The sequence below is a fragment of the Muntiacus reevesi genome, chromosome 1 (genome assembly GCF_963930625.1).
Source record: "Muntiacus reevesi chromosome 1, mMunRee1.1, whole genome shotgun sequence".
Taxonomy (NCBI): Eukaryota; Metazoa; Chordata; class Mammalia; order Artiodactyla; family Cervidae; genus Muntiacus; species Muntiacus reevesi.
Genome location: NC_089249.1, coordinates 88,047,573 through 88,065,582, shown reverse-complemented (window position 1 = coordinate 88,065,582; position 18,010 = coordinate 88,047,573). Strand labels below are relative to the sequence as shown.

The following is an 18,010-nucleotide window of genomic DNA, read 5'->3' as shown; positions in this document are numbered from 1 at the left end:
TTGGCAGACAGATTCCTATCCACTGTACCATCAGGAAGTCCTGCAAGCATTTTTACTGAGCATGTTTTGAATAATTAGATGCTTTTTCTAGGGGACTATTTTAGTAATACATGAATAGAGTAATAGATTTGTGATGAGATTACCAGAATGTTAATTGTAATATCTAGAAAGGGAATGCATATGGTTTTCACTGTAAAATTCTTTCCAAATTTCTGTAGGTTTGAAAGTTTTATAATATTGAGGTAGGGGGGAGGGAAGATAGTAAATTGTTATCCAGAAGTCAGATATTGTTGCTGATACTGTTGTCATTTCCTGTAGTAGTTTCAGTTAATTCTTTTTATAGCTACTGTTATCTTCCTTTGCCTGTAAAGTTATTCTCTATATACATAAATGAATGTATAGTTAGCCAGCTATCAAACTATTAAAAGTGTCTTTGAAGTAGGTTCAAAGACAGTTTTGATAGTGGTTTTGTCAACAAAGCATCAAGAGTAGTATTCAAGTTTGTTATCAGAAGTGTCTTAGTAATTTATTTGTGAGAGAGGAAGAATCAATGAGATAGATTATTGGGGTGAGGATTCTTACACAGGAAAATTAGTTCAAGAGGGAAGATTGAAGAAACAAAGCCACTATTCTCTTCCATTTATCTTTTATAAACTTCTCTGTAACTGTATCTTAAAAGTTAGCTTTCTAATATAAGAGAACTATTTTTCCAGCTAGATGAGAAAAGTAGCTTTAAATCTCCTGTTTTTTGCTTTTCTCTGCTCACTTAACCCTTAAAAGCTGATTTATAAACTGAGTCAAGTCAAAAAGTATTTATAAAGTAGCTGCTCTCCTCTCAGAATTGTGGTATTTGAGAATTAAATATATGAAACATACACTACACTCATGAGCTTACAATCTAGTTAAATCTCGGCTTTAAGGCGGTTAAAAGACTATCTTCAGTAAATGTAAAATTACCTTATAAAGACTATAAAACTAATAATAGTTATCACATGCAAACTTTAAAATATTATCAAAGTTAGTTTTACCTTACAGAAAGCTTCCAAGTTTCAGTTTTCTTTTAGCAATCGTATTTCAAGAAATTAGGTACAGTAGAATTGTTTCATACATGAAAGTTAATTTTTAATACAAAAGACTAAAATTGAGGTTAATTCAAATTCTTCTTTTAAATCCTTTAAGACATCAGTAATGTATGTATTTGTCATCAGTTTTCTTTTTTGTCAAGTACATATAGTTGAATTCCTATACTTTATATTCACAAAGTAAGCTAGATTTCCTGTGGATAGCACTAGGAAAATAAGAATGTTGAAAATGTATTTTATTAAAATCCAGTTATCGTTTGTCCTGTTTTTATTCAGAACAGTAAAAAGCTTTTCATCATTTTGCAAATAAATCTAGCATTAACAACAACAACAACAAAAGAAATCTCTTACTTCTGGTCATGGGCAAACTCAGTAAAAGTATAAAATTGTGTGTGTGTGTGTGTGTGTGTGTGTGTGTGTGTGTGTGTGTGTGCATGTGCGCATGCGCGTGTATAGTGCTCAAGAGAATATAAATGTTTTGGAAATTCAAAGGAACTTTGGTGTGGGCTGGAGTAGTCATGACAAAAGATAGTAATGCATAAGGTATTAATAAGTGAGGTAAAGCAGAAAGTCATTTCATGGATCCAGCTTGAGAAAATAAATGCTACCGTTCTTTAAAAGTACAGGAAGAATACTAGCCTGACTAAAGAATATTCACTAGAAGTAATAGGATTCTAGAGTCAAAATTAGGGAAGCAAGAATATGGATGAATACTGAGGACATTATGTAAAGTGAAATAAACCAGTCACAAAAAGACAAATACTGTTATGATTCCACTTACCTGAAATATCCGTGATAAGATTCATAGAAGAAGAAAGTAGAAGATGGAGCTTCCTCAAGGAGCTGGAGGAGGAGAAAAAGAGTTGTTGTTTAAATGGTATACAGTTTCAATTTTGCAAGATGAAAAAGTTTTGGAGCTCTGTTTCACAATAATGTGAATATACATAACACTTCTGGACTTAAAAATGGTTAAGATGGTACATTTTGTGTTATGTGTTTTTACCCCAATGAAAAATTAGAGAATCAGTGGTGTGCTACCAAGGGAACTTGTGGGGGAAGAAAAAATGCCAAAGCATCTGTACTTTTAACTGCATTCCCTATGGCTTACCCTGGAATGTAATGAAAGGAAAACAGATAGGACAGAGAGAGTTCCAAAGGGAGAAAGGTAACTTGTTATTTTAAATGATTGCAATTATCCAAAGAAATTACATACCAAGGTACTACTCCAAATATGATTTTGTAATCAGTATTAATGTTCTTTTGGGAATGATGGAGAGAAGCACAATAGAATAGATAATTTTTTTTCTTTTTTTTTTTTTTTGTTGGAGGCTAATTACTTCACAACATTGCAGTGGGTTTTGTCATACATTGATATGAATCAGCCATAGAGTTACACGTATTCCCCATCCCGATCCCCCCTCCCACCTCCCTCTCCACCCGACTCCTCTGGGTCCTCCCAGTGCACCAGGCCCGAGCACTTGTCTCATGCATCCCACCTGGGCTGGTGATCTGTTTCACCATAGATAATATACATGTTGTTCTTTCGAAACATCCCACCCTCGCCTTCTCCCACAGAGTCCAAAATTCTGTTCTGTACATCTGTGTCTCTTTTTCTGTTTTGCATATAGGGTTATCATTACCATCTTTCTAAATTCCATATATATGTGTTAGTATGCTGTAATGGTCTTTATCCTTCTGGCTTACTTCACTCTGTATAATGGTCTCCAGTTTCATCAAATGAATTCTTTTTAACGGCTGAGTAATATTCCATGGTATATGTACCACAGCTTCCTTATCCATTCATCTGCTGATGGGCATCTAGGTTGCTTCCATGTCCTGGCTACTATAAACAGTGCTGCGATGAACATTGGGGTGCACGTGTCTCTTTCAGATCTGGTTTCCTCAGTGTGTATGCCCAGAAGTGGGATTGCTGGGTCATATGGCAGTTCTATTTCCAGTTTTTGAAGAAATCTCCACACTGTTCTCCATAGTGGCTGTACTAGTTTGCATTCCCACCAACAGTGTAAGAGGGTTCCTTTTTCTCCACACCCTCTCCAGCATTTATTGCTTGTAGACTTTTGGATAGCAGTCATCCTGACTGGCGTGTAATGGTACCTCATTGTGGTTTTGATTTGCATTTCTCTGATGATGAGTGATGTTGAGCATCTTTTCATGTGTTTGTTAGCCATCTGTATGTCTTCTTTGGAAAAATGTCTGTTTAGTTCTTTGGCCCATTTTTTGATTGGGTCATTTATTTTTCTGGAATTGAGCTTCAGGAGTTGCTTGTATATTTTTGAGATGAATCCTTTGTCTGTTGTTTCATTTGCTATTATTTTCTCCCAATCTGAGGGCTGTCTTTTCACCTTACTTATAGTTTCCTTTGTTGTGCAAAACCTTTTAAGTTTCATTAGGTCCCATTTGTTTATTTTTGCTTTTATTTCCAATATTCTGGGAGGTGGGTCATAGAGGATCTTGCTGTGATTTATGTCGGAGAGTGTTTTGCCTATGTTCTCCTCTAGGAGTTTTATAGTTTCTGGTCTTACATTTAGATCTTTAATCCATTTTGAGTTTATTTTTGTGTATGGTGTTAGAAAGTGTTCTAGTTTCATTCTTTTACAAGTGGTTGACCAGTTTTCCCAGCACCACTTTTTAAAAAGGTTGTCTTTTTTCCATTGTATATCCTTGCCTCCTTTGTCGAAGATAAGGTGTCCATAGGTTTGTGGATTTATCTCTGGGCTTTCGAAAATAGATATATAATTTTAAAGAAGGGAAAAGTTGGATTGAGAAAAATGAAGATAGATGAACTTAATGTCCATTTTCACAAAATTCTAGATGGTCAGAGTATGAAGTCTTTAGAGAAGAATCAGTGATCATGAAGAGCCAGAAAGTGTTCCTAACAACAAGTTTTTGCTGGATAAACTCTAATGATCTTTTAAATTGGGTTAATAACAGAGCGTAAGGTATTCCATGAGCATAATTGCGTGGTGTTCAGCAAATGATTTAACAAAGTATTTAAAAACGGAAGAGTAGGACTTCTGTTTCCTCCAAGGTGAGATAACAAGGGTTATATTTACCCTTCCCCTTGAAACAAGCAGATAAACTATGTATGAAACAGTGGTTATCAAAACACTGGACAAAAGGCAGTGAAGGACTGAGACCTCTGAGAGATGGGGCACAAGCCAGGTGAGCCTGGTGTGTGTCCCAGCTTGCTGTCTGATGATAGTGTTTCCAGTCTGCTGCGCAGGAAGGAGGACTTCTGAGGTGGAGTGCAGCAGACTCCTTGAGGAGATGGAGCTGTGAGTCCAAGGAAACTACGATAGCTAGTGTTCACAGGAAAGTACCAGAGAGGGAGGAAGCTGTACAGAGATCCCAAACATCTGTAGTGTTCAGCAGGATGAAGAAATTACCTGAATTGAAGGAGAGAGTCATCTGTAAGGGATTAAAGGGAACAGTTTGTGGTGATCACACAGGACCAGGAATAGTGTCTGGTTTCAATAGCCTGATTGGAAAGGCTCCTAATTTATGGGACACCAAATTGATTACTCAAGAAAGTCCCGCCTCAGTTATTCTTGTTCAGTCACTAAGTCGTGTCTGACTCTTTGTGACCACATGAACTGCAGCACGCCAGGCTTCCCTGTCCTTCACTATCTCCCGAAGTTTGCTCAAGCTCATGTCCATTGAGTCGGTGATGCCATCCAACCCTCTCATCCTCTGTCACCCCCTTCTCCTCTTGCCCTCAATCTTTCCCACCATCAGGGTCTTTTCCAGTGAGTCACCTCTTCGCATCAGGTGATCAAAGTATTAGAGCTTCAGCTTCAGCATCAATCCTTCCAGTATCAATATTCAGGGTTGATTTCTTTTAGGATTGACTGGTTTGATCTCCTTGCTGTCCAGGGAACTCTCAAGAGTTCTCCAGCACCACAGTTCAAAAGCATTAATTCTTTGGCTCTCAGCCTTCTTTATGGTCCAATTCTCACATCCATACATACATGACTACTGGAAAAACCAAAAATCCATATTTGGCCATATGGACTTTTGTCGGCAAACTGATGTCTTTGCTTTTTAATACACTGTCTAGGTTTGTCATAGCTATTCTTCCAAGGAGCATGTGTCTTTTATTTTCATGGCTGCAGTCACCGTCCACAGTGATTTTGAAGCCCAAGAAAATGAAATCTGACACTTTCCATGTTTTCCCCATCTGTTTGCCATGAAGTGATAGGACCAAATGCCATGATCATAGTTTTTGAATGTTGAGTTTTAAACCAGCTTTTTCACTCTCCTCTTTCACTTTTCATCAAGAGGCTCTTAGTTCCTCTTCACTTTCTGCCATTAAAGTTGTATCATCTGCATATCTGAGATTGTTGAAATTTCTCCCGGCAATCTTGATAGCAGCTTGTGATTCATTCAGCCCAGCATTTCGCATGATGCACTCTACATATAAGTTAAATAAGCAGAGTGACAGTATACAGCGTTGACGTACTCCTTTACCAATTTTGAACCAGTCTGTTTTTCCATGTCCAGTTCTAAGTGTTGCTTCTTGTCCTGCATACAGGTTTCTCAGGAGGCTGGTTATACAGTCTGGTATTCCTGTCTCATTAAGAATATTCCACAGTTTGTTGTGATCCACCCAGTCAAAGGCTTTAGCATAGTGAAGTGTAGGAGTAGATGGTTTTTGGAATTCCTTTGCTTTTTCTATGATCCTGTGTATGTTGGCAATTTGATCTCTGGTTCCTCTACCTTTTCTAAATCCAGTTTGTGCGTTAGTAGAGGGGAATAATCTACAACTTTGGCTCTATATAACAAATCATAAAAACAAGACCTGAAAGGATCAAACTGTTTCCAAGTAACTTAATGATATTCCTGAACAAAACTTAAGTTTTATCGTAACAGAAAACTATCCAGGAGCAAACACGGAGGTTATCAATTGAAATTAACTTGGGACTCATAGACATGTTAGAATTAGCAGATAATATCAAAACAGTTATTATAACTATTCTGTGTATTCAAAACATTAAGTATAGATGTGGAAGATGTTAAAACCCATATCAAACTTCCAGAAATGAAAACTACAATGTCTGGATTGGAAAATAAATATACCAAATAGGATTAATAGCACATTAGACATTGCAGGGAAAAAAGGTTAGTGAACTTGAAAACATAGGAATAGAAATCAAAATGAAACAAGAACAACAACAAAAGAAAGAATCTTACAAAAATGAAAGGAGCATTGTGAACTGTGTAACAACTGCACATGGTTTAAAATATGTGAAAGTGGAGTCTCTGGAGAAGAGGACAGTGATATGGATGAAAAACTGATCCCAATCTTTTCAAACTTTTTGCAAATACTATACTCACAGACTAAACTTCAAGGAAAAGGAACATAAAAAAATGCTCCACCCAAGGCACATTGTAATCACATTGCTCAAAAATAGTGATAAAGAAAAAAATCTTAAAAGGGAAAAGACAAGTTAGGCAAAAAGCAGCAAATATAACAATGACAGAGAATCCTCCTTGTAAGCAAGACTAATATCCCTCATGAACTTAGTTAACTATAAAATAGCTAAAGAAGATTTTAGCAAATCAAGTCTAACAACATATTAGTTACTACATCATGACCCAAGTGGGTTTATTCCAAGTATGGAGGCTTAATTTAACATTTGAAGATCAGTCAATGAACTATAAAACAAAAACTATATGCTTACCTCAATAGACAGAAAAATCACTTGACAAAATCCAATATCCATTCCTGATAAAACTCTTAGCAAACAAAAAACCGAAAGGAACTTTCTTTAATTGATAAATGGCATGTATGAAAAATGTATAGTTAGCACCATACTGAAGAACTAAGATCCTCCTAAGACTAGGAACAAGACAAGGATGTCTGTTCTCTTCACTTCTACTTAGCCTTGTAATGGAGGTCTGCAACCAGACAAAAGAAAAGACTTTTTTTGTAGAGGATGATTGTCATCTTTGAAAATCTATTGGAGTTTCTCAAAAAGTTACTAAAATTAGTATGTTAATTTAGCAGGGTTGTGGACAGAAGATTAATATATTAAAGTCAATTATATATACTAACAGTGAGCAATCAAGAAATTGAAACTGAAAAAATTGCCCCTTATAATAGCATATGAAATGATATGAAATTTTAGGGATAAATCTTGCCAAAACACATTAAAGACCTGTACACTGAAAACTAAAAATCGTTGCTGAGAGAAATTAAAGATCTAAATAAATGGAGAGATTCACTTTATGGTTCTGAGAATTCAGTATTGTCAATTCTCCCTCAATTATTCTGTAGTTACATAATCCCAATAAAAATTTCTGGAAGTTCTTTTGGGTAGAAATTAATAAGCTGTTTCTAAATTTCATATGGAAATACAAAGAACATAGAATAACCAAAATAAGTTTCAAAAAAAGTAAAGTTGAAAGCCTAATACTGCCTGATTTCAAGACTTACTATAAAGCTATCATAATCAGAACAGTGGTTCTGATTGGTGTAATAGACAATACAAAATCCATTGTGCGTAATAGACAGACAATAGACAAATAGATCAATAGAATGCATTGGTGTAATAGACAATAACAATTGGTGGACACATATCTGAAACAGAGGATCTAGGGAGTGGTGGGAAGACATGTTTTTGACAAAGGTACAAAGGCGGTGATGAGAAGCGGATAGTTTCTTGACAGCACCGTTTGCTTTACATAGTTCATTCTGAATTCATAAGGTAGCTGGGGAGGCCATGTGTGTTAATTCTCTTTATCCAAAGGAAAAATAATACTTCTATATTTATGACAAGGGGTTAATTAGAGCTTAGAGGAAGTCACCTAAGCTAACCTCACAGTGACAGAGAGATTGGGGTGCTGTCTTCCTTGATGTTTATATTTCAGAGGTATGGTTCCCAGGCCTTTTAAGAAAAACATTCCTGGATTGTAACACTGGCAAGAGGTTTATGAAGCTTTAAAAAAAGATTTACATACGTATCAAAGGGATAGTTGGAAGTTTTCTCAAGGCAGTGACCTAAAAAAAGGGAAAAAGGGATAAGGCCTTTTGGCACCAGGAAAAAAATTAATATTTTTTCATTAATCTTTAACCAAGATTACCATCTACCTCTGGGCTTTTTTTTTTTTTATACCTAGCCCCTATTTCTTGATACGATTTAGACAAAGTCTTGCTTCCTGTGATTGACATGAGCAAATTAGCGTTCCTATCCTTTCCAATTCCTCTTCCCATGTAACCAACTCACAACTATTGGGCTTTTTGTTATATGAAATAATCCCAACTGTTTATGTAGTTTCAGTGTCCTCTGACCTATAGGAAAGTCACCCTAAATTATTTGACCTCTAAAGGAGAGGAAGATGAATTTTTCTCAGGCCCTTTGTGTCTCAAGGTCACAAATGTTCCACTTCCAGTTTATCTTTCAAAAAATGGATTTGAATCCACAATACTGCCATGTTTGTTTCAATGTTTTTTTCTTCCCCACCCTTTCCCACCAGGAAACAACTTTAAGATTTAAGAAAGGCAGAGAAGGGCAGATCTTTTGGAGAGGTTAATAGTTGTATATTTTAATGTATCATCTTTTAGAATATAATTTCTACTGCGTGTCTTCAGTTTATCCATCCTAAGACGTTATTTAAACATTAGGAGTATGAATGAAATGGAAGATTTAAGTAAATTATTTTTCAGAGTCTGAGGTTTTCTTGTGAGTTAGTTGTAGTCCCTAATGCAAGCCTTTAGGGTTGTAGCATCTATCCATAATACCCTCAACACTGCCCCTGGTAGTGGTGGAAAAGAGTAAACAAGTCAGCAAGGCTCATTTGATAAACATAAAGAATTAAGTAAAGAATACATTAGCTTCGTAGTTGGTTTTTTTTTAGCCTTAGCATTTCTCCATAGACACTTAAATGTTTCTTCTCAGATTTGGTTGACTGTTCTTTCCTATTTGACTGTAAAACTTTCCTATTTGGTGAGTACTACCAATACTTGGTTGAGATTACTTCTCATACCATCACTTCCTCTGAATGTCTTGTCTTTCTGGATAAAAGAAAGATAAAAGAGACATATGTGAACAGCATTTTAAAATAGTTCTAACACGTAAGCAAGACATCCAGTAAAACTGAGGTACTTAATAGCACCTTTTTATATACTTACAGGCCTTTGGCAATGCCATTTGTCATCTGTTATCTTCAACTTTGAACTGTAGTCATAAAAAATCCTTACTAGAAGAGAAAGTATCTAGTAGTCTGATAGCTAATTTGAATTAGACTTTTCTCAACTTTCATAGCAAAGATCACACTTCTCCAGTTGTTCTGTATTTAAAATCCAAGTTAAAAATCTCTGTCAGTAATAATGTACCATGGCCTTGACATATGTTGTTTAGCTATTTTACTTTAATTTCAAACATTTATTTTGCTATAAATTTTTAAATATATATTTGTAGTCTAGCTCCTGCTGTCTAGGGCCTATTTGATTCTCCAAGTAGTTTGTCCAAACCCCTGCTTAAGGTCCAGAGGAATCCTCTGGAAGCTTGGCATGAAAGTTGTATTAATTTCCTAGAGCTACAGTAACAAATCACCACAAACTTTGTGGCATTACAGAAGTTTATTCTCTCACAGCTCTGCAGGCCAGAAGTCAGAAATAATTTTCCTCTGAAGGTGTTCCTTGGATGGTGGGAACTTAACTTGAGTCTTTGCCTCTGCCTTTACATGATTTTCATGTCTCTGGGTCCAGATCACTTGCTCTCCTTTCTCTTGTAAAGATAGAAGCCATTGGTTTTAGGGCCCACCCTCAATCAAGGATGGTTTCCTCTTGAGATCCTTGACTGATTATATACCAGAGACTCTATTTCCAAATAAAGTGACATTCTGAGGCACCAGATGGACATGAGTTGGGGAATAGGGAGGCTACTCAACCCACTACAGTTTTATTAAGATTGTTTCATGATTGTTTAAAAATAAAATACCACTTTCTGTTGTCTAAAGCTTTCACATAACTTGTGTATTTACATAAGGTACTTCTATTGCACTTGACAATGTAAAGAAATCATTTTATAAGAAACTGCATTTTCTCTTTATTTCTTTACCTACTCCTCTCCCAAGAAGTGTTGCAATTAGAGTGAGCCTGCTACATTAGCCCACATTCAGCCAAAAGACATGGAGCTGCACAGAACATAGCTCTCTCCTGGACGTGTTTGTGTCCAAAATACAGCCTGTGCTTCTCATCTCCACACAGTAAGCAGACAGCAGTCTCTTGCTGTGTCCGTCCAAGCCTTTTTCAATTCCAGCTTCTCTGCCTGTTACCTGGTGAATAAGTCGGTCAAGCAGATCTCAAGGTCTGGGATCAAAGAGTGAAACTAGAGGCCCTGTTACTCTCCATTCCAGCTTTACCAGTTACACAGTTGATAAGCAGCCTCCGTTTACCTCAGTGCTATATGGTTTTACTCTGTCATCCAGAACTATAACAGTAAAATGAAAAGATGTTAATGTGCCTATTTTTAAAATAAAGGGAGTTTAGCTAAAATACTGTAAAGGAATTCTTCACCAAAGCCTTAAGTAAAGCCTAGCTACTTACTGCTAAGATCGAGAGTTATAACCCAGATTGCCAACTCTGTATAGTTTTATGGTCACTTTGATAACCCCCAATAGAATTCATATTGGAATTTGCCCAATTATATAATGTGATATACATACGATGTTTTTACCTATAATGGTAAGAATCATTGTATAAACTGTTTTAAATTTCTAAGTTCCCCTCTGTGCCCTGCAGTGTTCATGGAGAGGTGTAAATATATATGTCTTCATATAAACAATGCTGTTACCTATTAAGAGAGACTAATGAATGATTAACCCTCCTATAAATCCATAATGTTTCTAGAACTTTTTTGTACAGTTTGCAGTATCTTCTCCAAGAACTATAAAAACTCATGTATTAGAAGTATATAAAGTCATTGCTTATTTATTTCCTTTAGTGTTTGTTAATAAATGTAGATGCTTGCAATGCAGAAGATCCAGGTTTGATCCCTGGGTTGGGAAGATTCCTTGGTGAAGGGAGCGGCAACTTACTCCAGTATCCTTGCCTAGGAAATCCCATGGACAAAGGAGTCAGGCTACAGTCCATGAGGTCCCAAAGAGTCGGACAAGACTGAGTGCCTAACACACAAACACACACACACATTAATTTGTAGTTATACTGTGATCTCTGTAAGTTGCCAAAACGTATGATTGATATTATATCTGAATTTTGAAAGAATGTCTCTAAAAAATCATGGATTGGTTTGTTTTATGCCATTTTACAGCATTGTTGTTTTATGTGCTTCAGACAGGTATGTGGAATTTGCTTTTTAACTGCCTTCTTTCAGAGGTCTAGTTGTTCCATCTTGCTGGATTTTATTATGCACTTTTCTGGAATACATTTTGATTTTGTGTTTTTAATCATTTGAATGACTTAGGTTCACTTTCTGGTGTGTTTTTTATCAAAGTTGCTCAAAATAGGTTACTGGTGTCCTCTCCCATTACAACTGAGATCACGTGATCTTCTTGTTGAATTCTAGTTGAAACTCATTTTTTTTTTTTTTTTTAAATTTTCAGGTATTTGTATCTGCTGTTCTCCGGTGATGACCTTTTACCTTTAGACCACTGGGTATTTAATACAGAGGCTCACCCTCTGCCCGTGTTACATTTAGCCAACACCACACTTTCAAGAAATCCTGCTGTTCGATGAATGCAGCTCCAGAAAGACCATTCTCACCTGTGTTTTGTTTACATGGACCACTACAGAAATTAGTCTGGAGAGGGGCCTTTTGAAAACCTGGACCTCTTAAATCTACATGGCAGGGTGAAACATGACTATTCCCTGCAAGACTTTTCAACTTGTAGATATTTCAACTTTGAAATGATTCCATTTTATACCTGACCAAAACATATTCTGGTGTATGTAGGACAGAGACCTGATGTGTTTTGATTCTTAACGAGATGGTCACTTGAGAAATTATGCCTGTTGCTGTTGTTTCTAGAGTCCTGGAATCTGGAGGCTATACTTCCTAAGAATAAGCCAAGAATGTGGAGCACCTTGCAGGAGTTGGAGATGGCCTTTGGAACCAATTACACATTTGTTTCCTCCCAAAGTGGAGCAGCTCTCACGTCACAATATTTACACATTGTCCTCTTTTCCCCTCCATTTTTAATAATGGAATGAATTAAAATAAACAAGAATAAAAAAACAATGTAACTGCATCGGCCGCAGGAAGACTCGAAAAAGAAACAGAATGCCTATCCCTCTCTGAATTTTCAAGTTCCCGTTAGATGCAGACTGGCAGCCATTTCAAGTCACAGTCTAGTCCATTGAAATTTCTTGGTTAAATTTGATTTCTCTGGGGACATGATTCACAAAGAATACTCTTCCAAGTCTTTGTCTTTGTTTCCATATGGAATCATTGAAACTACTATTTATCATCCCCACTACTTACGAGCCTGGGTTTGGAATTCTGTGCATGTTGTTCAGTCTCGTGTTGGTAGCATGACAAAAAGTGGGGAAAATGCTGCAGTTTGTTGCCTTGAAACCTGTTCTAAGAGAAAGCCTTGGTTTTGTTGGTAGGAGATTATTTTTTCAAACCAGCAAATCTACCAAGTAAATTTCGTTCACTTTGACCTTAGTAGACTCCCTCAATTTTCAGCTCTTTGTGTGGCTTGGCAAAATTCACTGCACTGTGTGCAGCTCTGAATTTACCTTGATGAGCCAGATTACCTTCACAATTTATTAAATAAAAAACAATATGATGTAGTGAAACTTCCTTAACTGTTTTTGGGATAGGGGATCCTTTGTTATCCCATCAGATGAGTGAGCTTTTCATAAACATTTTATGTAAAAAATAAATTCAACTTTTTTTCTCCAAGGATATTTATATAAATCCAAAGAATTAATCAGAGTAGTTTCAAAATAATATTTAGTAATTAAAATGTGGTATAATTTAATTATATTACACTAAATTTGAAATATATCTAAGGGGCTTTCTCTTACCATCAATAGATTTTACAATATTTCTTTATATTTGTGGGGGAATAACTTAAATTTTATCAGGAACTAAAAGATAAATAAGGCTTATAAATTTTCTGACCCTTAAATTTATGTCACAGTGCAAGATGCTTTTTCTTCTTTACACTTAATACAAACAGCTTCCATTGGCAGTAATAGTTGGGAATAGTATTATTAGTCTGATATTTACTATGAATTTGAAGATTTCATAAAACAATGCGTAGGAAGCCCACTTTAGAGTTCTAAAGGTTTGTTGTCTTATTTTGATAGTTTTTTTTTTTTATTGTTTTATTAGCATGTGGTAGATTTACATTGGAGAAAGATTTAATAAAAGAGTATGATTAAATATTTTAAGGGTGTTCATCTTATGCCACAAATAGTCATACAGTTCACGTAGTTCAGAAGATGATCCATAAATGATAACCATCTCAAGATTTTCAGTATACATAGAAAGTAAGGATGTAGAGTCAGTTGCTTTATTTAAATCTTTAGGAGACTTAAATTTTAGTACATATGTTGAAATTGTAATATCTTTTACTAGTTGAAAAACTAAAAATTTTAAATGAAAAGCATAGATGACTAACTTTAGAAGAGAAAGGGAAAGTGTTTAGTTCTCAAAAAACATTAGCTTTGCTCCTAAAAATAGCACAAGCCCACTTATGAGTCACTTAAAAAAAATGAAAAGCTTGACTTGGCATAAGACCCAGAACAGCTTTGTAGATGGCAGTGAACACTTGCTCACTTCATTTAAAAGAATGCAGAGTAAAGGAACCTTCTTGGTTCCCCAGGAACTTCTCTGGACATGAAAAGACAAAACGCCCACACCAAGTGCTCTGTTTGTATTTGTGGAGCTCAAGAGAAGACAGAGAGGGCATGATCATGGCTAGTTCTGATCCAGGCAAAGACTCTTGAGAGGGAGGAAGGAAGAGTCTTCATCTCCTCTCTTCCTTGTGACGGTGAGAAGACTAGAGCTTATGACAATGCTTCCTTTTTCTTTTTTTTCTTCTCTGAATACCAAAGGCAATTACATTTAAGTCAGCTACGAGTTGCCAGTGTCATGTTTTATTTTTGTTAAGGATTTAAAAATTTCTTTTCTCCAAGATCAGTCCTTATCCTATATTATTCCCATATTCTGCTAGTTTCTGAAAGTATTCTTTACTTTCTTCTGTCCTTTACAGTCCTTTGCATTTTGTAGCCCTTATGACTCAGGTTAAACATTCGTTACATTTTTAAGATCTTCTGCAAAGAGCCTAGAAATGCTCCTTTCCAGGTGCCTCCTCAAAAGCAGACACATTACTTTGTGCCTTTGGCACAAATGTGCAGAGTAGATCATTTGGTATACAAGAGAAAAAAATAGATGTTGAACACCCTTCTACCTTCTATATTTATTTTTCTTTCTTTTAGAATTTTAGAATCACGTTTTTAGTTCAAACCAGTATTAAGCTGTTAAAACCAAGAGAATGTGGTCCCAACTGAAAAGAAGTCTCAGTGCAGAAAAATAGGTACTCAGCCACAGGATTCTTACTTTCTGGTGGGTTGTAGAGATGTGCTGTCTTACGTCTGACACCGACTTATCCTTGTCTTTGAGCAGATGTTTATGTGTAAAAGCAAAACCTGGATATTGAAAGAATATATTCCTGTTGTGAGATATTGACCCTGATTCTCTGTGATGTTCTCTAGGACAGCCCAGGGCTTCAGTTGGTAGATTTTAACCAAGCAGTTTGAAATTTTGATCACTAACGTCTCCTCTCCCATTCTCCATTGCCAAAGTCTTTGTCAAAACTTCAAGTTTGTTGGTAAAATTTGTTGTGCTTGCCCTTGTAGTTTCTCCTTAGGCGTGGATTCCTTATGAGTGAGTGAGTGAGCGAGTGAGTGAGTGAGGAAGCACAGCATACCTGATGTGCCAAGCATTGTGCTCGGCACTTTCAAGTGTTAGAACACTTTGTGATTCCAGTGGCATTTTCTGTGTAAGAGTTGTTCATACCATTCTAAGTGTTTTTCAGTATGATTCATGTTACAAAATCCTTAATTTTATATTTCCTTTAAATTAAAGAAGAAAAGAAATGGTTTATAATATATTTTAAACAATGTGCTACTATATAATACTAACAGCTATAATTGTAGTTAATAACTAAAGTCTCTTGAAAAATGTCAAAAGAAATACTTGATTTCTGATGCAACTTTGACTAAAATATCTACTTTAGAAATAAAAACATTCTTATTTTGCTATTATCACTTTAATTGCATAATTAAAAGTTAATGTTTTATAGAAATGCTGGTTATTTTATATTCAAAAAATTTTGTCACATAATTAAATGGGTAAAATTTGCAGTTAGTTGTAAACTGTTTATGCTCTGCTGTGGTTCCTAGTAATGGTCTCATGCTGTTAAATATAAAAGAAGAATATACTGAAATATTTCTAAGTTCCTAGTAACAGTTCATAGTAATGGTATTTTGAGTTCTTATTTTTCTTTAGGTTTCCTTACACTCAGATTGGCTAGCTCATATCTTAATCTACTCTTTATGTAGATATATACATAAATACAATGATACACAGAAAGATTTTTAGTATTGTTTCTGTTAGTGAACACCGTTGTTAACTGGTTTTGGCTGCACAAATTCTAAGCAGAATATTCGAGTAACCAAATATGATCTGGAGATATTTTAATGTACTTGGTTCCGGAACATTGATGAATATGATTTTCTGTTCCTTCAACTCATTCAGGTCATGTTCTCTGTGATCTGTGGATCAGCAAGCTTTCCTCCAGAGAGCCAGATGGTAAATATTTCAGGCTTTGTGAGCCATACAGTCTCTCTCTACTACTCAGTTCTGCTGTTAAGCCATCAAAGCAAGTGTAGACAACATGCAAAGGAAGGGTTATCGGTGGCTGTTTTCCAATAAAACTTTATTTTCTGGAACATGGAGGACTAGATTTGGCCCATGGATCATAGTCGTTAACCCTTGATCCCAATTTTAATTTGTGTAAGACCCTATAATCTTTGATATGCATCTTTTTATCTGTGTTTTGAATACATAATTCATTTTTAAAGCAAAAAAAAAAGTCATGTATGTACGATCATGTGTATTTGTGTAACCTAAAGCTATATATTTGTTGTCTTGAAAATAGCTATACTCTGGAGGCTGTTAGGTTTCAGTATGGTACAACTATCTTGAAAGAGGCATTTTGTTTGTTTGTGGGGTATGCTGTTAGCCCTTATCCTTTCTTGTCATTTAGTGCCACAATTCCAGAGTCTCCATATAAAAGAAAGGGTCTCTGTGGTATCAAAATTAGTATATTTGCTTCAGGTTCTGCCTGCTCATTAACCTTTGGACCAGGACTCTGGATGGCTGGAGCTGCAAAAATTCCTCCACTTGAATACTCTTAGGGCCCTATGACAAGAATGTGAAATTATATTTCTGACCTTTGTGCTACAGAAGTCAATCTCCTGAAAAAATTTTAAGCAACAGAAAATGGGTTATGTGCCTCAGTTGCCATGTGGCAACCACTATTCCTTTTTTTAGACTGCAGAAAGGTACCATTGCCCTTGTTACCTCTACAACAGCCTAAATCTGAGGAATGCAGAGAAAAAGATGTGTCCAAAAGAAGAGTTCCCTTCCTCTTCTTGCACTTGCTCAATCCTTTTCAGGTCAATAGTATTTCAGAATGTCAGTGTGCATCATATTTAAATTAAAGCATCCTCAGCCTTTAACTGTTTAACAACTATTCCACTTTAAACTTTGAGCTCAGCAGAACTCATGAAATTACACGATACCACATGGCTAGTATGTATGTACATTGCAGTGCACCGAGCTTCCTGAGGATAGCTTTTTTCACAAAGAAGTTTACCAAATTTTTCACTATATTTGGAAATCCTAGAAGAGGGGAAGCCTGTACTCAGAATGGCAGGGGGACACACACCATAATGGAATTACCTTTCTGAGTTCAGCATGCAATACAGTTGGCTTCAGCTCAGTGTGAATCAGTGTGAGTACACAGACATGTACACCCACATACATACATGTTAATATGCAGAAGATTTTAAATAAAAATGTGTTGCAGCTATTGGAAAGCTACAGACTTCTATTGCAAATTATATACCAGAAAAATCCATGGAGATAAGCTCACCTCTTGGGAGAAGTTATTTTTTAGAAAATTTAGAAATTAGTTTTTGTTGAATAAGTTGAATAAAGCATCCCCAGTTTTAATACTGGATTCATAAGTTGAAATGCCATTTCTCAATCTTACTGGTCTCAAATTCACTGGTATAATTTTTCCCTAAACTAACACGTGGGGCAAGTATAACCTCCTAAATCAATACCCACTGGCCACTCCTGAACTGATTTCCAGTTATGTCCTCCTCCATGCTAATTTTTATAAATTAAAGGTAATATTGTATATTAAAGATTAAATAAAGATGTTCTTTAAGTGAAAAGTCTGTTTATCCTTCATTTGTACCCACTGATGACAGCACAGTTCAGTCTTCCTGTTTGTAGAACAACTTGGACTTTCAGTTGGGAGACTGTGGGAGCATTCAGAGAGTATTTCTTTTGGGTCAGCTAATTTTAATATTCCTCAGTATTATAGAAAGATGAAGAGTTGCCAGATGAGATTTTCATGCCATCTAATTTTAAGAAAACAAGCTATAGGCCTGTGTGACTGTTTTATCTAGTCTAGTCCAACCTCTGAGACCATCAAGCTTAAAAATCATATAATCACTGGATCTCTTTCTGTTACCTGACTCTTCTTAAGTGATTCTTGAGCAAAGACAGGCCTACGGGACTTGAGTAATCATTACACAGTGTATGCATATATCATAGCATGAAGAAGTGAAGTGAACTGAAGTCACTCAGTCGTGTCCGACTCTTTGTGACCCCATGGACTGTAGCCTACCAGGT

The 18,010-nt window shown here is 35.9% G+C and overlaps 1 protein-coding gene across 2 annotated transcripts in view; it reads left to right on the top strand.

Annotated features, from left to right (window-relative positions):
• Positions 1 to 17,547, top strand: part of MAN1A2 (mannosidase alpha class 1A member 2) — a 151,852-nt gene extending 134,305 nt beyond the window's left edge. The window contains exon 13 of one of the 2 annotated variants that reach the window (XM_065906143.1): positions 12,095 to 17,547. In XM_065906143.1, coding sequence (XP_065762215.1) covers positions 12,095 to 12,125 — 31 coding nt within the window. In that variant the 3' untranslated portion in view covers positions 12,126 to 17,547. Of the gene's footprint in view, positions 1 to 11,669 lie in introns of both variants that reach the window. The other variant, XM_065906135.1, reaches the window with a different exon arrangement.
• The last annotated feature ends 463 nt before the right edge of the window (positions 17,548 to 18,010 follow it).